The following is a 21210-nucleotide window of genomic DNA, read 5'->3' on the forward strand; positions in this document are numbered from 1 at the left end:
TGCTCAGATAACTCCACATTATCTCCCTTTGAACATGCAAAGATACTGGGCTTAAAACGTCCAAGTTCTTAAACATGTCAACCCTGTATGTTTAAGGCTGGATTTGGCGGGGCAATCTGAAGAGATCAAGTTGCCATGGTTTAATGAGTTGTTAGTCATCAGGCCAATCATAATTATTGAGCATGCACATGATTGAAGCCTGCCCCACTTGCAAAATAAAACATGCTTACATAAATGACTTTCAGGGCTTAAAATTTTGCTGCAATTTATTGACGCAAATAAATGCCCTACACCGGCACAGCCAGCTTGAAGTACCTTACAATATGTGTAAGCAATTGCTGTGGCTGAGCTGACCATCAGTTACTTGTCTAACTCTGTTGAAACATCTACCCTAACATAACAGGAAGATGTCAATCCAGAGCTTAGCAGAGACACAGACGGCACCAATTTCTTTTTTGAAGGTAGCATGAAAGATGCAAGAAGAGCAAAAGGTGGGGGAAGGTGAGGGCGGGGGAAGAGCTGCATATGAAAGCACACGGGGCAAGCTTGGGGAAGCTTGGAACTAATGTATGATCCAGAGAAGGAAAAAGTTACGGAGAGGGGGAAATACCCAGTGATCAGTACTCCCGGCTGCTGAAATCCCCACTGCAATGAACACTTTCTCTCTTTTTCAAATGCGTAACCTCCGTTCTCTGAGCCACACGTGTAATTCTCATCAGGCCCAAAGAACTTTAGTCTAACTACTAACACCACAAATATACTTCAGATTACACACTACTGTACAGATCAATCATTGATCCAAGCCAGATGTACATAATACACATGAGAATGCACATGAATAAGAAATTATAGAGTTCTAGGTATCATCTGTATGTTTTCTACCTTTTCCTGTTCCACATACACATCTAAAGAAAGGAGTCATAAAACCTGATCTTAAACTTGTACTAAAGTTAGTCCATTCCAATGAAATACACTATTACATAATCTACTGATGTCTGCAGTTTATTTTTTTCACTAGTTCATGCTGCAGTCTGGTCGTGGTTTTTTCCCCTCCTCCCCTTAGAAACATGCACATGCACCCACACATGCATTTATACCGATTTTTTTCACCCCCTGCAGAGCAGAGCGACAAAAACAGTGCTCTCATTAAACAGGAAATGTTGGCATTGCAAGCGATGCTCAATACTTTAGACTACAAGAGAAAGGTTAGTGACATGTTTTATCATTTGTGGTTCGTTTGCCTTCTCCCCTTATTCCCACACCACATACTCAAATGCATATGCGTGCCTTTTTAAATTCTCCTCTCAGAAGAACAGGCAAATAATGTAAGAGTTAATCCACAAAAGGTTTGGGTGGGTATGGGGGATTTTGACTAGCAGTTAAGAAATTGGCAATTAAGTAAAGCTCAATCAAGGATACGGTTCTACATACCTTAGAAGCGAGGCAAGGGCAACACTTAACAGGACCTCTTACATACTGTGCTAAATTAATAACTTAGCTGGCAAGCTGTAGCTTTTAAAGTAAATAAAAAGTGTTCAAAATAAATGTAATCTAAAAACTGCAAAGAAAATAAAACAAATGAACAAAAAACCCAACCACACACCAATGGTACCTTGCTCTGTTCAGCAACCAAGACTTGCAAATATGACAAATATTCCCCTGACCACTTCTTTGCTGGCACAGAAAACAGTACATTTAGGCAATTTGTTTGAGTCCATGTACTTTTTATGGTTAAAGGCAAGCAAGCAAAAAAACAATGCACTGGATATGAAGCAAAACAAAAGGAGAACATTTTGGCCTTGATAGTGCTTGCAAGAGTCAACTTCTTGGAGGTGCTATGCCCACAAAGAATGCAACAATCCTCCCTCCCGCCCCCCAAAAAGAAAAGAAGTTTTACTGAGGAAGAGTTTGTAGAGATTCAGATTAATTTCAAGTACAACGGGTGATGAATCCAGTCACCTCTGTGTTAAAGAGACTGAAGTGGTAGGGACTAAATACGGTTACTTTCAGAATAATTGAAAAAAATGTAATCAGCACTTTATGACAATTGCTGAATTTTGTGGCCGTTCCCTGTGGTCAGTTTGCGATACCTTTCCTATTTTACAGGAAGTTCTCAGTAAAATAGGGCGCGTGATTCATGAAATCGATATGCTTATGAGCAATATGCTGACTGAAGAGCTGCTGGACTGGAAGAGACGGCAGCAGATTGCCTGCATTGGAGGTCCTCTCCACGGTGGGCTTGATCAGCTCCAGAACTGGTAAACTTGCCTTGAGCTTGTGTTTCCACTGAAAACCACAGGAAGTCTGCTGCACACGAAATAATCATTCCTTTAGATCAGTTGCGTTGCTACCTTGCAACAGCTGCAAATTCATTGGCAGCTAAGCAAGTAAATAACTAGAAATTCAATTTGGTTTTGTGGACAACATTTGCTATTGAGAATTAGTAACATTACAGTGAACTGTTGAGCCTGAGCTGTGGCAGTCACTCATTTTTTTGGTTTGACAGTTGTTCCAGATACGTGATACATACCCTCTCTGGAGTTTTGCTTGAGTAAGAACTGTGCTGACTGAGTTTGTCACTGAGGACAGTGGGAGTTTTGTCTAGGCAGGAGCTAGGTAGACACTTTATGCTTTGACTCACTAGGTACATCACTCCTCCAGACTTCAAACTACACGGGAATTGAATGGCAGTAGTCTCTGTGATGGCAACTCTGAAGTTGCAAATAAAAAGAAAATAGCATTATATTTAAAAAGATAATTCAGCCAGAGAACATCAAATCCTGGCCGCTTCTCTCCCATCAAACTTCTCTTCTGGAAAAGGTGAAGTAAAAAGTAAGAAGAAAAAAGGAAGGACAACAACCAAGAACCTTTTTAAGTTTGAAGAAAAAAGTATTTTTTACCTTTTTTGTATAGAGTTTTTTTCCCCACTGAAGGTTTGGGTTTTTTTTTTTCAATGAAGGTGTTAAAAATAGCTTTGAAAATGTGATTTTATACACACATACCCCATATTAAACTGTTAGCAAGTGTGTTTGGATTTGATTTTCTTTATTGTTTTTACACTTCCTCGGTCTTGGTCTTGGTAACTTGCTCATTTTAAGCAAATGTTATCTTTTTAAAGAGTACATTTTGCAAAACTACTGAGCTGTAGGAAAGAATTAAAATTGGCACAAGTGCCCTGCATGCAAAACATCTGGAACATGTCTGTATTTCTTCCAAACTATCACAGACAGCATTGCGTTGCTGTTGGTGAGGCCTGTTGCATAAATATTTATCTTTGAAAATAAAGTAGGTAATTTGCCTGATACATTTATATACATATATATATATATATATATAAACAGAAGATGAACAGACGTGAGTTTGGATAAAGCTAGAAAGCACCAATGGTTCCGATTTCCCTAAGCAAGAACTTCAGTAGCCATTATGTTCTAAGAAATTGTTTATGTGAAAGAATGCAAACTAATTGTTTCTCTTGCTGTAGTTTTACTCTGCTGGCAGAGAGTCTCTTTCAAGTTAGAAGGCAACTAGAAAAACTAGACGAACTGTTGACCAGACTGACTTACGATGGGGACCCTATCCCAGTGCAAAGACCTCAGCTGCTGGAAAAAGTCAACTTTCTGCTCTACAATCTTTTCCGGAAGTGCGTAAGCCATTGTCAGTTACATAACTTTACCTGAACTGACACAAATTTATTGGCAGCCATGTGACCATATTGTTAAGAAACAAACAAACAAAACCACACAAACAGTTTGAGTCTCTGAGGATCTTAAAGACCAACTTTCCAATATAAAAAGTATGTACAGCTGTCATCAAAACTTCTAGAAGCTGAAGGTGCCAGGCAGCTTCTTGTGTGTAGCAGTTAAGGGTTTGTGATCAAGTTCTGACTCTAACACTGTGAACACACAAAATGATTTAAGGATTTATGGTATGTCCTGCTGATAAAAGTTGTGAGTTGGTTGGGGTTTTTTTTTTAAGTAAAGTAGCAAGTGCTAATTAGTTCCTAGTCTTTCCTCTTCCCCACCAAGACATTCTTCCCCCAACACCCCCCGCCCCTGCCAATTCACCCTTCTATTAATAGACAAAATATTCTCATCATTCTTCTTGCCTTTGGTACTGGCTATACTAGAGATATACCACAAGTGGCTATCTGAATGCAAAACATGGTCAATTTTTTTTTGTAAAAAATAGAAAAAGATAAAATGATTGTTTAATTTTATTGGAGCCAGGCTTAGTGTATTTTCATACTGTTTTATGGGTTTGATAAGTCTTGGTCTTCCAGACTTTTATCAGCCTGCTATTTTAGGACTATGTTTGTTTTGTTTTGATTTTTAATGTATTCCAAATATCTGTTTCTTACGGGAACAATTCAACTGTAAGTTAGACCACTGGATCATTTTGAGAACTGAGGGTTGGAATACATACCTCCCACTTCAGCATCTGTGAAGAAATAAGTCTCTAAAAGATACCAGCACTTCCCCCTCAGTACAGCTGCTTGTTTATGCATATTCCTAACAATCTGTTTGTTTCACTTCTTTTCATACAGTTCGTTCGTGGTTGAAAGGCAGCCCTGCATGCCAACACATCCCCAGAGGCCAATGGTTCTTAAAACGTTAATACAGTTCACTGTTAAGTTAAGGTAAGGAAAAGAAGTCTGATACAAACTCCTTCATTTGCATGCTGCATTTTAGCCTAGGAAAATCTAGAAAGCAAAGAGGACCGAATTTCTGGAATGGGGATATAAAGGCCACAGAATCTATCACTCGTAATAATAAATGGCAATAAAGAGTAAATCAGCGTGAGGAAGAAAGGCAGATTGTGGCCAAAAGTCAGCACCTTCAGGGTTCTGTATGCATTGAATTCATGTTTTAAGGACTTTGCAAACTGAGTAACTAATGATCCACATCATACAAGCCAACATCAGAATACTCAGAGCCACTTTTGCACATAGGAAAGAAAAACTTCTGCATTTGCGGTGGGGGGGGGGAGGGGGGGGAGGGGATGGGGGGGCTCTGGTGAATCAATGACAGTTTATTTCTCTCCCACGAGCTCCTTGTCTGACTTTGTGAAAAGAGTGAAGGTTGGAGAGGAACTCTCATCTCATTTCCACCTCACAGCAGAGAGAATGCATGGAGGGTTGGGGGTTGTGAAAAGGGTACGTGAAGGGAAGTACACATATATCTACAGTGAAGTCACAGATTATGCAAATCCATCTCAATTGTTGCTACTTTCTTGTCTCTCTAGCCATTCTGTGAAACACGTACTAACTTTTCCACATACTTGCAGGGAGGGTGGAACACCTGCCACTGGAACAGCCCAGCTCCTCTTTCTTAGTATACAGCCCTGCAAATTGTGATATGATCCTAGATGCCTAATTTGTTTTCAGATTAGAATAATTTCAGATACCTTAGCGTGGAGCTGCTGGTCTCTAATGTGAGAAATTTATTCTATTAACATTCACTTTTACATTTTTCTGTTTTGAAGGTTGCTGATTAAATTGCCAGAGCTGAACTACCAGATCAGAGTAAAAGCAACTATTGACAAGTAAGAAACTTTAAAGTGAAAATATTCTCTCTCTCCCTACAGAGATGACACCGGTTTTTCAATTACTACCCTATCTGATTTAGAAGTTGCTCTAAAAAGGAAAAGAAATTAAAAAAAAAAACCCCACAACGAAAAACCCCAGATAAAACAAACAAAAAAAAAAACCAATTAAAACATCAGGGTAATACTTTTTTTTTTTTTAATGTGGAAGATATCTTTGTGGGGTTTTTTTGTTTGGTTGGTTGGTTTTTTTTACAGAAAAACCTGCTATGTCTAATTGATATTTTCAAATTGGAGGCAAGAAGTCCATTTAAAATTTTTTTCAAGACTTAGATAAAATTCATCAGTCTGAAACAGCAGCATCACATGAAAAAAATTAAATCAAACTGTATTGCATTTATGGGATAGTTAGCTTTGAAATATCACTGCTCTCTGCTTGCATTAATAGGCCCAGTACCTTCAATGCAGCTGCTCCAAGTAGTACATGAAGTTTATGCTTGAAAAGCTAGTGCTGTAGTTAGTAACTCTGGCAGCTTACAGAGTGTTACCCCTGCCTGAAATTAAGACTGCTACATAAACTCCTCCTTTCTAAGGTGTTTGGTTCTCCTTTATGTTCCCATTATTTTTACAGCAGTCCCAGGTGAACTGGATCCCCAGCTTCTTTGATTATAGTTTCCCGAGCAAAAACCATCTCAGATCCTGTCTATACTATGTTTGCAAAAACAGAGCTAATGCTGTCTGGTGTATTTTGATTTGAGTTGATGCATCTTCTCTCAGAAATGTGGATTATTTTGAGCAATACCCACTACTGTAGAGCAAGCTTGGTTATAGATAAGTCAGGGCACCCTAGCATGATAAAACATGAGGCAGAAGACTTGCTGTCAAGGTATGATTTCAAAATCCAAGGGTGATTCAAGTCCTCACCGCCCACCATCCCCAGCCACAGGTACCAGCTACCTCCCTTTTTCTGGCTGTTGTGCTTCTGCAGGCCCCTAAAAAACACCTTGATCACATGGACATAGATATTGGCCCAAAAGAAGGAAGGAAAATACCCAGTGAGGAAGGAGCAGGAGGGAAGCCAGGACTGTTTCTCTCAAAAGCTGTGTGCTGTCGATTTGCTGCTGTGCACATGTTCTCCCAGTACACCAAGAGCTATCTGCACAGGCTTGTATTGTCCCAGAACACAGGCATGCAGGCAACGATAGTACTGCAGCTTTGCATACCCAGATATCATTCCAACGGCAGGAAAAAAGCTGGATGAAATAGACTTTTGCATCTAGCCAGATGCAAGAAGTATAACGGGACAATACAAATTTCCGTTCTTTAGTTTAAAAATCGCAGTTGTATTAGCAATACAAATTAACTTTGAAAAAGCAAAATCTACTGTCTCAAGATACATGTCTCAGTACAAGTTATGGCTTACACATTTGCTGATTCACAATCTGTTTCTTCCTCCCTGCCCCTCTTCTATTGTAGGAATGTTTCAACCGTAAGGTAAGAAAATAAAATAGCATATTTCTTAAATTATCCAGTATGATATTATTTGAGTATGTAAGTGTAATGTCCTCCACAGTAATCGTAGATTCGTTCTGTGTGGAACACATGTGAAAGCAATGAACATGGATGAATCTGCAAACGGAAGCCTATCAGTTGAATTTCGACATTTGGTAAGTTTGACTGCTTTTATCCTGTTGTGTACCCCTGGTAAAGAAATAAAAGCTTCTTTAAAAACTATGCAGGGAGAAATGTATTACTCTCAAGTCTACACTCATTTTCTTTTTCCTTATACAAAGTTTACTCCTAGAACCTCTTTATCCCATTCCATAGTTTATCCATTTCATAAAATAAGACTATATAGAAATGACAAAGCAAACCCTATTTAATGCCAGAAAAGGAAAACACTAATCATGCTGAATCACACAGCTTCTCAGAAACTGAGGTTTTTTTAAAACAAAACAAAACAAAACAAAAACCAAACAAGCAAAAGAATAAACCCAAACCCAAACCACACCACCGTTGTCTAGGGGAAATGCATAATTCAGTGCTTTAGATCTGGTTGAAATAAATGCCTACCATAACTCTTTTGAGAGACTATCGTACTGCTTCTTAACTCTCTAATATCCCAGTGAGTCATCCTTTCTGACTAGACTCCCTCACCTATGGTATTTTTTTTGGCTTAACCACAGAGGAGGCGCAGTGTAGTTTTGCAAAAGGAGATGGAGATTGACAGTTTTGAGTGCTTTTTTGTATCACACACTTTGCAAGCACCCTCATTAATGCTTTGTTACATTAACTTAGTTTCTTAAAAAATTCTTTAAAAATATCAAACCACTATTCACTGAGTAGACGTTTCAAGGCATAGTGTCAGATCATTCATTACAGCCTATTTCTGTATTGTAAATAAAATCTTATTATACTAAAAACATCATGGTTACAAATTATATTTTTTCATATGTACTTCCGTCTATAGTTTCTTTGGCACATAAATATTGTTTTGCTTTATACAGCAACCCAAAGAAATGAAATCAAGTGCTGGAAGCAAAGGAAATGAGGTTTGTGCATTTATTTTACATGTTATTTTTGATTGCTCACAAGTATTTCAGACTGGATTTTATTTAAATCAAGGAGGAACGGTATGGTTTTAGATTTTGAAATATGTATTATACTAACTATAGGACCAAATTATCATATGATAGTATAACTACAATAAGAACTTCTCATAGAAATTTTAATTACGTGCCTTAAGTTTGTATATTAAAAAAGTTCCAATAGAAGGTAGGAAGTAATAATCTGAATGTATGCATTCCTCTTTACAGCTGCCTTTTTGGTCATTTACGTTTTGAAAAAAGTAAGCTTTTTGAGTTTTTTGTTGAAACAATTTTTCCTATAGGAACGGTTCTTTAATTCTTTAAATATATATTCTGTTGGCCAAGTTTACAGCTGAAGTAAGGATATAATTATATTTGCATCAAAGAAGTTTGCTTGCCTCAACCAGGACCAGAAGCGTGCTTAGTTTACCAATACTCATCCGAATCCGGGCATAGGTTCCCCTCTCGTGGCGACACTATGACATGTCAGCCCTAACAAACCAGCAGGTTCTTTGCAGTACCCAGATCTCAGAGACATGCATATACCGCCTGGCACGTCAGGTGAAAAGGTACTGCAAGTGCTGGCTTCCTAGCAGAGGAGCTTAAAATCCATACATTCTTGCTTTGTGGAGAACAGAAGTCAGAAGTATTAACATTGGCGCTAATCCGCACCCAGAACACCGTGCCGCTGCGTCCACCTGTATCATAGGGCACTCCTGCCATTCATGTGTGCCATTCCTCCAGCACCACTTGCATCCAGACCACCAGTGCTTCTTCCCCTGCCCAGCTCCTCACCAGCTGCACACCTCTACCCTACCTCCTTCTTTCTCGGCTCCGGCTTCCTACAAACCGGAATTCCCCCAAGTGCCGCGGGGGTCACAGACAAAATCAAAATCACAGGCAAGAAAGTGGCCACCTTCATTCCTTCACCTTCTGCATCACTGGCAGGAGGGGAAAGGAGAAACACCCTGGCAGGGGAGAAGGCAGGTTATCCTCATCCAGCAACTGGAGGCAGTAGGCAGGGAGGGGAAAGGACACACAAACTCTAGGGTGGCCATGGACCATCACCATAAATTTAGCATTGCTATTTAATTTATTAGCAAAAATCTGCAGATAAGTCTGACTGAAGCAAGAGCCAGAAGCTTGTAGCCAATGATGGCTTCTGACAATGCTACCAGAGCAATTAGTGTCTCCCAAGGTAACTGAAGTCCTAAGATGCTTCTATGAATGCCACCTACTTACCTAGGAAATGAAGTAACCTGTACTGGTTTAAGGTATGTCCACACTAGCGTAACTTTTTTGCATAGTAGAAGCACTGAGGGTAAAGTTGTATTGGCGTTTTTTGAAAAAATAAAAAATTAATAAAAATCACTCCTGTCCCAGCCCATAGATGTAGCTGTACAAGCACAAAAGTTACTGCAAGTCGTCTTTAAGTACAAAGCAAAGGTATGATCAGCATGGAGAATTTTAACCGGAAACCTGAAGCAGAAGATACTTCTGCACACTTTACACAGTGTTTCTGAACAGAATAACTTGCAACCTGATTAGCAAGACTGAAACTCCAGGCTCACCTCCCAGTTACTGTGCTACTTACAAAGTCATTTCCATCAAGACAAGAAAATGCAAAAATGTGGGTGTAAAAATGCTCATGCTCTACTTTGGTAGCATTTTACTCCCACTTTCACACATCGTGCCTTTCTAACTATATAAAGCATAGGGCTGTGGAGAATTAGGACAGCTGAGCTGTGACATGGTTCACTGCTAACCAGTTGCCTCAAACAGACGTTAAGTTGGTCAAATCACAGTCTGTGAAGTCATTAGCACGAACAAGGTTTGTTTTTTTTCTTAACAGCAGCCACAATAATTCAAAACCCTGATTTGTTACAGGATGTTTTAATAAGCTGAGAGTGTAGTTGTTAGGTATGACTTGCCTCATAAAAAAAAAGTGGGAGATCTCTGCATTTGAGATTTATTCTTCTATGTAGATATGGCTTTTTGCCTAGATGATTTTTCCAGGAGAAAAATTTAAGATTCTACAAACCCATAATGGGGGGAGGGAGAAGGGGAGTTTCACCAACTCTTTTCAACTTTGTGTCAGCAACACAGGTTAAGCTGGATTGATTCTACCAGTATTAAAACATTTCGGCTCGTTTGATGGATGAGTATTTCATGTAAAAGCCTTCAGCTTCTAAGCTGGATTTTCCCTTTGCAAGGCAGATTTATTCGGATGCCTGAGGATCTCGTGTGATCTCAATCCCTCATTTATAGTTATCTTTTGTTGCAGTGGCCTGTACATGTCCTGGAGGAGGCGCTCCATGGGAGAGATAAGATCATGAGGCGCTTTCCCAGGGAATAGTTTTGGTTTACATTGACTGAAAGCAGAATGTTTCTGTAAATGGAAGCATTTTGATCTGGGTTTTTTTATTTTTTTATTTTTTTTTTTTTAAATTCTGACAAAACAAATATGTGATGGGAAGGGGGAAAATAAAAACAACAACAACAAAAAAACCAACTGGAAAAGGACAAATAGATTTTTATACTTTGACTTCTAGGGTGGAAACATATTTCGAAAGATCTGTTTCCCAAGGGGCAGAGATTTGGATTTTACAGAGCTATGCTGGTTTGTAATCAAAATAAAACACTTGTACTACAAACTTTAATCAGCTGTAACAAACAAATTTTCTTCCCACCACCACCATCCAAGAAAAGCTTGGGGTTTTAATACCAGATTTACTTTGGATTAACAATTTAGGCCTCTGCTTCTTCAGCTAGTACCATCTAAGTAGACTCACAACAAACCTGTGTTGCCAGATGAGGGCCTATTTGCCATTAAAGCTGTGGCCTTTTGTTTTGTTTCTAGTTTGTTTCTCCTTGAAGTTTTAACATCTCTGTTTAAATTGGAATTGTAAAGTAAAGAAACTTTAGGAAAAGTTGGAGACAGTCTTTATCAGACAAAAAATCCACCTGTTAACTTTGTGTGCAAATCTTTGTTTAAAAGCTCCATTTAAAAAAAAAAAAAGTTAAAAGCAAAAGTTAAAGTTTAAAAGTATGGCTTTAACAATGTCGAGCGTTTTTTTTTAGATTTGTCAGAAAAAAAACACCAGACTTCTGGACTAATTTAATGTCAGAGTTTAACAGACAAGTTATTTCCTTCACTTCCTTTTTTTCCTGTTCTACTTATGTATTTGATAGGTGTTTTCTTTCAAAGTTGTGTAAATCTCAGCAGTCGGATCACTAAAACAGCGTTAAATGCTAACTGTGCATTCACAGTTTTATAACCTATTTATTCCCTCAGGGCCCTCATATGGTGACCGAGGAACTACACTCCATCAGCTTTGAAACACAGGTCTGCCTGTATGGATTGACTATAAATTTGGAAGTGAGTATTCTAGCCAGATATTTGGGGGCAAGAACAAAAGGCATTTTCCAACAGCCTACAGAATAACAACCACGTTGGGCCAGACCACAGGTCCATCTCTCCTAGATGCTATCTTCAGCAGTAACCATAAGCAGATGCAAGATTACCAGAACATTCTGGACAGAAGCATACGCTTCAGGAAGGATGAAGGGGATTAAAAAAAAGCATAACACAGCACTGACACTTTCCTCGGCAGCACTGACATACCCCATTTGCTTTCCACCAGACCAGCTCTTTGCCTGTGGTGATGATTTCCAATGTCAGCCAACTACCCAACGCGTGGGCTTCTATTATTTGGTACAATCTGTCAACCAACGATCCTCAGGTAGGTCTTCAGTATGCAAGTACTGACTTTGTGCGTTTTCACACTTCTACTATTTGGTTACCAAATAAATATATTCATTACGAAAACGCTGTGTTTCCCTCTTAAACTGGCCTTCTTTTCTTCACATATACTGTTATCAACATCATACTTCAATGCTGTTCACTTTATCTTTTGTTCCCTGCCCAGAAATAAAACCAGATGCATGCTCAGCCTTCCTTTTTGTAGGCTAAAGTAGTAGTTCTTAAACTAAGGGAAGGTGATAGCCCTTCTCCACAACGTTTCTAGTTTGAATTTCTAGTTTTGTATGTGGACCAGAAGTGTAAGTGGTACAAAATAATTATACTAGTAAAATTCAAAAGTAGTTGTACAGGTGGGTCTGTGATGTATTTAAGTGCTGCTTTCCCTCATGCATTTTATAGGAGCTGGTGCTTTCTATGAAGGTTATGAGTGTCAAGCAGCACCTTCTAGTGGCTCTAACCATGAGCAAAAGCAGAATTATTCTCTCAGGCTCCAGCTGGCTCAGCACATATTTTAGATTCAGTCACTGTTACTGTATTTGTAGATTGTAGAATAGTGCTTTCTGCAGTTCTCAGGCTTTCAATCCAGGATTAGTGGCAGTCACGGAGATGTTCAAAGGAGAGAAGGGGTGAGATAGTTTACCATGGAGTATGCCCAAGAATGATGGCAGGCCAGCTGACCAGCAGCCTGGACTTCCTTATCACTCTGTGATACTCCAAAGAGTTTTTGCGTAGTTTTCGGTATGTTTGTTACATGTACAGTCCAGAAACCGAATTAAAAACTAAGATGAGCCAAACAATTCAACAACATATCACTGTATGTGTTTGTAATGGTGTATGATTTCCATGCACCAGATGTATTACAGTGATAGTATCTGAATTTATTGGACAGGATTTAAGCACATTTTTGCTGTCTTAACATACAATACTATCAGAAGCATAGCAAGGTATTTTATCATCCAAGATGTACACACAGACTCACTCTCTCTTGGAGTGTCCCCCTACAACTCTCCTCAGGCACCTGAGTGGACCTTGCTGGGTAGCTGAAGGTGGGAGGGCCAGCACATATTTGCCCCAATGTACACCCCCCATACACCTCATTTTTAACACTTCCAGATTCTGCTCAAGTACTTGCACCCTTCTTTTACAGCCTGCAGTGTACTTCATGGTTGCTTTCTAAACAAAGCGCTAATTCTGTTGCAGAATTTGTCTTTCTTCAACAATCCCCCTGCTGCCACTTTAAGTCAGCTCTTAGAAGTACTGAGCTGGCAATTTTCATCGTATGTCGGTCGTGGACTCAATTCTGAGCAGCTCAACATGCTGGCAGAGAAACTTATGGGTAAGTGTGTAGAAATATACAGATTTTATTTGCTTTTGAGCTCTTATATTTGATAGTTACAGGTAATGACTTTAAGCATGACCTCCACTTCCAGAGCTGACTTCAAATATGCCGCATAACCTTTTTTTCTTTAAAGAAAAGCACGCGTCAGCTTATTCTTACCACAAAGTGATTCAACTTCTGAACTTCCAGGCTGCTAAACCGAAGAAAGAGGGCATCAGAGTCACACTGAACTGTGATGTTATTTTGTTTACTTAGCAAGTAATTATCGCATGCATCTGAAATCAAAAGGAAGTCTTTCTGCTTGCTTGTGGGGTTTGGCTTGGGTTTTGTTTCATTTTAAGTACCCGTCCCTGTGGGTTAGTTCTGGGACCCCTCCTTCACTAGTGACAGCATAGCAAAGAGGCCCTGTGACTTCAGCAAGATGAACTATTGAACACTTTGATCTGACCATCCCCCAGAAGGGAGAGGCCTTAGGGAAAGCTGGCAGAAGAAAAGAAAGCTTTATCTGTTTCTGGAGAAGAAACAATTATAAGATCTACTGTGAGCTGTAAGAAGCTCTAAGCTGAGGCTGTAATGATACCTTTACTGTTGGGGCAAGAACAGAAGCATTTGTCAAAAGACTGGGGGAAATCTTTAATTTTATTGCTTTCAAAGCTGGGATGCAAAGACTGGCTTGCCTTTCTGATGGTTCCCTGGAGATTTCTTGCTTAGTGGAGGTAGTAGAGTTGAGAGGGGCCATTGTAAATCAGCCAGAATCGTAAGAAATTAAAACCAGATTGTCTTAAAATATGGAAGCTCAAGATACAGTGAAGGCCAAGAGAGGTAATACTTGAGCTAAAAACCGAAACTGAGCACAGAGCGTTGCAGAAAAGGTCCCAGGCTACTTTAGGCAAATATTCTCAAAACTACCATTGTCGTCTGCTTCAAAAGGATACAGAAAAACTGATCTACAGCCCCTTAACATGCCCCTCTCAATCGCTCTCCAAGTCTGCATATACTGTACTTTTCCCCCACCCCCCCCAACTGTACAGACATCAAGCTACATCTATTTCAAAACTTCAGAAAAATAGTCTTACCGTTTGGGTTGTTTGTTTTTGTTTTGTTTCCCCCCCGCCCCTCAGGACAACAAGTCAGTTACAACGATTATCAGCTATCCTGGGCAAAGTTCTGCAAGGTACAGTTCCAAAAGTAAAACTAGACTCTTCTTTCTCTTAACACCCACATGCGTGCCTAACTGTCTCTCTGATGCCACTGGTAAGATTCCCACTTGCCATGTGTGGGACTTGTAGCCCAGCACAATCACATTCATTGTAAAAATTTAACTAGGAAAATAATATTTCCAGAAGTTTAAAGCTTGGGCTAAGAGATCTACTTAGTTACATTGCTACAGAGATCACAAACAGCCATTATAGTGTGCCCTATATATTTCTGTAAGTGATAATAGATTGTGCTATCAAAGCGTACAATGCATTTGTCATAAAGCAGACAGTAATTTTTTAATCTGCTCAGTTATGACCTAAATTATTTCAAGTCAGTTGATACATTCAGTAACGCTGATGAGGAACAGGCAAGTTACTGGGAAAGAAGGGTAAACCCATTTTATTCATATTAACTACATTATTTAAACAAGTACAGAATCTTGAAAGGCAGTTCAACTTTCTCATCATTTCTCTCAAAATGCAATTTCATATCCAGGAAGAAAAAAAATGAATGTGGTTTATTTTTCTTTTTTACTTGAAAACGACGTGCTTCCAATGCATATCTTAAAAATCAATTGGGTTTATGTCAGGCTGAGAGAGACATGTTACTCAAAACAGCAGTTCAAGTTTGTCATTCTCACTTGAACTAGATTATTTTTAAGAAACTGAGATAGCCATGTCATCTGGATGTTGGGTAACAACACTTTCACAATTCTCTTCTTGTGTGTTTTGTTTCTGTTTGTGTTTTCTGTTTTGTTGTGGTTTTTAACCATTAGGAACATTTGCCTGGGAAGTCTTTTACCTTTTGGGTTTGGCTTGAAGCCATCCTGGACTTAATTAAAAAACACATTCTTCCTCTTTGGATTGATGGGTGAGCAACAAGGAAACTGCTGTATACTGATCTCTGTCTGGTTTGTCTTTTTTCTTTACTAATCTCAGTTTTAGCTATGCAGAAGAGGATTTGCAGAGTTTAATACTTGTCTCCCTCTTCCCATTTATAACTTTTGAAATTTTTTGCCAAAAGGGAACACCATTGAATCTCTTAGACATGCAGGTTTAGATTTATTTATCAGTTCTGTCTGTGTACAGTCAAGTTCTGGGATAAATTTCATCATGCTTCGTAGTACTTTGAGCTCAATGCCACACTTCACACGTAAATCTCGTGAAGCTTTTGTCGTAGTTACAAGACTTTATAAAGCTTTTGTAACCAGACTTATGAACACCTATATAAAGTTTGGCCAGATGCATTGCACAGATCGAAGTCTGTATTTTTCTCCAAAAAATAAACCCATGATTTCCTGTTACATTTCAGGTACGTAATGGGATTTGTAAGCAAAGAGAAGGAACGAATTTTGCTCAAAGACAAGACACCAGGAACATTTTTATTAAGGTTTAGTGAAAGCAATCTGGGTGGAATTACCTTTACTTGGGTGGATCAGTTAGAAAATGGTAAGTATAATTTAAAAAAAAAAAAAGTAACATAAACCTCAAACTCTGCAATACACCTGTAATACAGGAGCCACAGTTTCTTTGGTTTGAAAGTAAAATTCATGTATGGTTTTGCGCAATATACAAGTATCATATTTACTGAAACACAAATCAAGAAAGTCTACCTCTCGTTTTGTTATATTAACTATATAAGCTCATTAGGAGGTGTACTGACTTACTGCAGGCTTTAAATTTCTTTCCACATGTTCATACGGTGGTATGAACTGGCAAAACCCACACCAGTGTAAACTGCAAAACAAAGGCAAAAATACATTCCAGCTGCAGGTGCTGACCTACCAGTTATCAGTGGTTATGGTGCCTTTGTATTTTTACAGGAGACATAACCTTTCATTCGGTGGAACCCTATAACAAAGGTCGCTTATCTGCACTGCCTTTTGCCGACATACTGCGCGATTACAAAGTTATTATGGCAGACAACGTTCCTGAAAACCCTCTGAAGTATCTGTATCCAGACATTCCCAAAGATAAGGCCTTTGGCAAACACTACAGCTGTCAGCCAAATGAAGGTTGGGCTCCATTTCTTTATTTATGCTTTCTGCAAAGCAGCTGCGAAGTCAAGGGGCAATTTGAGGAACGTGGGGAGAGGACAAAGAGAACAGATTAAGATGCCACCTTTAATCGGCATCTTCAAGAGAACCGTTTTAACACATGTCTACCCTTTAGACAGCTTCATTTTGCAAACATATCCCTGGTCTCAACAGGTTACATTAGAGGTTATGATAATACTTAAAAGAAGCTAAGAAACAGAACTTAGGGTAGAAAGAGTCAAAAAATAGGATTTTTTTTCCCGACTGATGCATTACAAAATTCAGTGCTTGGATGTTCAAAGGAGATGAAACTGAAAAGTCATCCTGCTTATCCACATCGTAATTGTGTTACACTGAAGCATGCTCTCTCTTTAATTTCAAGGATATTCTGTATTTTCCAAACAGCTTGGAAGACCTGCTTTATTTCATTTCATTCGGTGGAAACCTGTAACAAAGGTCACTTATCTGCGCTGCCTCTTGCCGGCATACTGCGTGATTGCAAAGTTGTTACAGCAGACAACGTTCCTGAAAACCCCCTGGCAACTGCACTGGAAAATACAAAAAGGCTAGACAAGAATGGCTCCTAATACCTTCAAGGCCCATACTCTTTCTTGTCCAAGTTACAAGTCAGGCCATTTTTAGATCAAACTCACTCTCTCTCAAAAAAGCCCTCAAAGCCTCGATTTATTTAATAAATACACATTCTTCTGGACTTTCAGTATAAAACGTTACAATTCCATTTGCATTCAAATTCCTACACTACTCAAAAATATTGGGAGCCTACAAATGTTTTTCCTTTGCATTTTAATTCAGTGGACTTTGCTTAACGCTCCAGTCCTCTAAAAATGTATGTATATACTTAATTTCATGCAAAAGACACTGTTGAAGTTGTATCTGTAGAGATAGAGCTCCATGCAAGCATTTGCAGAACTGAAGTCTAGAGGGTCAGAAGTACTAAGCTTGTGGAGTTAGAGTATATTTGCTTTTGAAGCTCTAAAGAGATCTCTTTCATCTGTTGTTGTATTCTGAGATAGTGATTCATATCAAGGAAGCACAGTCAGTTATGTGACTAAGACCTGAACTCAAAGACTAATCTCAGGAATTCCCCTCATTTTTATGGCTGGTTATTTAAGCATAAACAGGGACATTTCTTTTTTAAAATATATTATGGTCTGCAGCACTTAAAGCAGATAATAAATTTCAAATAAATAATAAAATTACTAAGCAATATTTAATTTCTCTAATATTTATTTTTAGTCTCAAAGCCCTCAGATGGAGGAGGCAAAGGTTACGTTCCTTCTGTATTTATCCCAGTCTCCAAAATGTGAGTATCCTTATAGATGTATTACACTTCAAATGTTATTTTTATTAAATTTACATACTGTTTCAAATTTTTCTGCCTCCTTCACCCATTCAAATAGTTTGGGATAGCAACACATTGCATGTTTTTATGTCGCCAAGGACTACTAAAGACAAGAGAGGGAAGTAAAGACCCTCACTTCTACAGCACTTTTCCCATCCATGTGGCAAAACATTTGTAAAAATCAAATGCAGACTTTGCGGTACTCTGATCTACTTATCTTTCACCGTCATCTTTTGCTCTCCAGCCGCTCATATTAGAGAGTCAGGTTCATCCTCTCTCTTCCCTCGCTCCTAATCTCCTACATTTTTAAATGTATACCAATGCTTACAAGGCTACCAGCAAGCCCGAGTACAGGCTTAACTAACTTAGTAAGATTCACCATATTCCACTGCTATGCATGAATTTAGAGGGATTTAGCTTGCTTTTAAGATTACTTTTGTGGGTTTTTGTTTTGTTTTTTAATTTTTCTTTTTTTTTAAGCTTAAATGATTCTACAGATCCACATTCTCCATCAGATCTTCTTCCAATGTCTCCAAGCGTTTATGCTGTGTTGAGAGAACACCTGAGTCCCACAGTGATTGAAACTGCCGTATGTCGTAAACTTTTCCATTCATAACTTAATACTAACCAAGTGGGATGTGTATGAAGCTGGTTATAAAAATGCTGCTTGTACAATTATAAAAAAATTAGAGCTCTTTCATTACTTGCTGTATTACATTCTGAAATGATAGTGCAGGCATTTCCTATTCTAAATGGGACAGGATGCTGCAAGCATACTTGGAAGCACTGTGTTATATAAAATTGTCTGACACACTGGCCAATGAACCATGAATGTCATAATTCAAAGATCCCAGAGTTCTTGCACGAACAAAGCCTTTACACTGACAAATACATAATGATTACACTAATTCTGTAGAGAGCAAAAAGGACTTGACTTGCTCAGGGAAGCTGCACAAGGAACATAACAATTTCCATTTCAGCAAACTTGCACAACTTTTCCATGCTGCAATTTTATACATGGGGTACCAAAGTGAGAAATTAAAAGTCAACTAAAACATTTTTAGCAAATAAAACTAACATTCACTAAGTATATAGAAAGACTGGGAAAATACTGTACCAATATCCTATTAAAAATATTTTCCTCTTTTGCTTATTGACTAGAAATAGTGTTCTGAATCCTTGTGGCTTATAGTACTTGGAGCAGTGATGTATACCCTCTGAGGATTTGTCCAGCAGATTTCTACCAGGAAACGTGGCAGTGGTTTGGGTTTCAGAGATTTAAAAGAAAACCTCCTTTTAATACTAGCTCTTAATTTTCTGAATGTTCAATGATTTATTATCTTAAGATGGTTATCTATTTAAAAGCCTGTCATCTCCCCTTCAAATGCCTCCCTGCAAACACTCCTCCTCACTCACAAACAAAACAAAACTAAACCAGAATCCTGACTGTCAATGATTGGAAGCACAGTTAAACTTTATATGCAAAGAGAGGAGTTCTTTAATATACACCAAGCCGAAGATTTGTTCAAGAGCAAAATATCTTTTTTTGCTTCCTCGCCTTTTTCTCTGATAGCGCTCATGATGAACTACTTCTTCAACTAAAATTGAAATACTAGCCTGAATGAAAATTCTGCATTTAAACCTACCACACCCAATCTGAGACACGTCCCTTCTCATTTGTTGTTTGGTTTATACATATAAAAGCAGTCCTGACCTTCTCAACTGCACTTCTGAACAACATATGCATTTACATTTCCCAGAGTTCTGGCAGTAAAAAGAGTAGTTGGCTTCACTTTTGCTTATCATCAGGCTCCAAACGTTTTTTGCTTCTTTTAGCATGCATAGTAATTCTCAAACCAGCTCTGTTAGGAGCTTCCAAACAAGCTGTGACCATCGCCATCTTTTGCAGTCACAGCCACACACAACGAACGTGCTGGTGATGAATTGGGAGAGTCAAATACAAGCATGTTGTGGTTTTTAAGTGTATTAGAGAAGTGGTTCGCTGCTGCTAGATGGTAGGTGAATTTCTGGAGGCTCTTACTAGAAGTGTTTTCAAGTTCTGCTAGAAATTGGGGAAAAAATAGTTTGGGAAGATTTTTAAAGAATTACTTCCTTCTTCCATTCTATTTAACTTGCCAGATGGAAGCGAGGAAAATGTGGAGGTTTTTTATCATCCCAAATTCACACGACAATCTACCCTGGTGAAGAGCTGGCCAAGTACAGCAAGCAGACAATCTGCATTATTAAAGCAATACTTTTTCTCCATGAGATGCCAATAAAAAAAAAAAAAAAAAGCACTGTGTGACATGCAGAGAACAAGAGTGAAATCTGCAGCAGGACAAAGTACCCTACAACTCAGTAACTCAGTCTCAGCAAGATATACTTTCTGCAGTTTTGTTGAATTCCCTTCTATCGGCCCCCTCTCCAGATTCCCCTACCCACTGGGAAAACAAGACTCCAGTAAGAGCCTTGCTTATACATACCCATAGGCTGCAAGAACCACAGAAGTTTATATAAAAATATATACCATTTTCATTGCAGCTGTTTCCCACACAGTATTTCCTAATAAGCATGCCTATATTTTGCGAAGAACTAGAAACGAGATCCTCAGATCCTTACCAGTTTGGATTAGATTGTCAAAATGACACTGCAGCTACCTTGAGCCAGAGGAGGTTTCATCTGCAGTTATTTTTGAGTGAAACGCGCTAACTGCCATGAGACTAATCTTTTCCTTCTTTTCTTCTAGCTGAGTTCTCCTTACTCAACTGACTGAAGTTTACATACCAGAAAAATTAGTAATCATGTGAACATTGGTTAAAGATGCAGTAATATTTATTTTTTTTTGTCATCTTTGTAAATCAGCATTTCCCAGAAGCCATTATGATGTTATTCTTGGGCCTCCTTCTGTTATCAATACGATGTAAACCAGGAATCTTTCCCCTAGGGATTACAAGTAGTCGCCTGCAAGTCAGAATTGCTGTCCTCACTGACAAAAGGCTGAATCCTTTCTGACTTGGAGGTCATTTGACTTCAGGGGGTTCCAACAGAGATAAATTTTACTTGCAGAATTAATGTCTATAGAATTGCTGTAAATATGAGAGTATAAGAACAAAATGTTTTGCTTCTGAAAACAGCATATAAGGATAACTAAAGACATTCATGTGTTTGGGGAAATTATAAGATAGATAGATAGATAGACATATATTAGGATTATAATGTTAAATAGTTTATTTTTAATAACTATCTTATATACCACTGGTTTAGCTTCTATATTAAAGCAAAGATTCTCATCCCCCTGAGTTCGAATGTCCCGTAGGTGGCCAGGGTTTGCTTTTTTCCCCCCGAAGATGAACTACCTTCAGCATAGATTTTTATCTGCCA

At 38.6% G+C, this 21210-nt stretch overlaps 1 protein-coding gene across 1 annotated transcript in view; it reads left to right on the forward strand.

Moving 5' to 3' along the window:
• Positions 1 to 20602, forward strand: part of STAT4 (signal transducer and activator of transcription 4) — a 39176-nt gene extending 18574 nt beyond the window's left edge. Inside the window, exons 6-23 of the mRNA XM_086465945.1 lie at positions 1120 to 1205; positions 2107 to 2258; positions 3482 to 3640; positions 4544 to 4636; positions 5482 to 5541; positions 7018 to 7035; positions 7115 to 7208; positions 8049 to 8093; positions 11425 to 11508; positions 11774 to 11872; positions 13093 to 13228; positions 14353 to 14405; positions 15207 to 15301; positions 15743 to 15879; positions 16254 to 16445; positions 17724 to 17790; positions 18310 to 18418; positions 20576 to 20602. Of these exons, the coding sequence (XP_086322071.1) occupies positions 1120 to 1205; positions 2107 to 2258; positions 3482 to 3640; positions 4544 to 4636; positions 5482 to 5541; positions 7018 to 7035; positions 7115 to 7208; positions 8049 to 8093; positions 11425 to 11508; positions 11774 to 11872; positions 13093 to 13228; positions 14353 to 14405; positions 15207 to 15301; positions 15743 to 15879; positions 16254 to 16445; positions 17724 to 17790; positions 18310 to 18418; positions 20576 to 20602 (1706 nt within the window). The remainder of the gene's footprint in view (positions 1 to 1119; positions 1206 to 2106; positions 2259 to 3481; positions 3641 to 4543; positions 4637 to 5481; positions 5542 to 7017; positions 7036 to 7114; positions 7209 to 8048; positions 8094 to 11424; positions 11509 to 11773; positions 11873 to 13092; positions 13229 to 14352; positions 14406 to 15206; positions 15302 to 15742; positions 15880 to 16253; positions 16446 to 17723; positions 17791 to 18309; positions 18419 to 20575) is intronic.
• The last annotated feature ends 608 nt before the right edge of the window (positions 20603 to 21210 follow it).

The sequence above is a fragment of the Leptosomus discolor genome, chromosome 5 (assembly GCF_034619465.1).
Source record: "Leptosomus discolor isolate bLepDis1 chromosome 5, bLepDis1.hap2, whole genome shotgun sequence".
Classification (NCBI taxonomy): domain Eukaryota; kingdom Metazoa; phylum Chordata; class Aves; order Leptosomiformes; family Leptosomidae; genus Leptosomus; species Leptosomus discolor.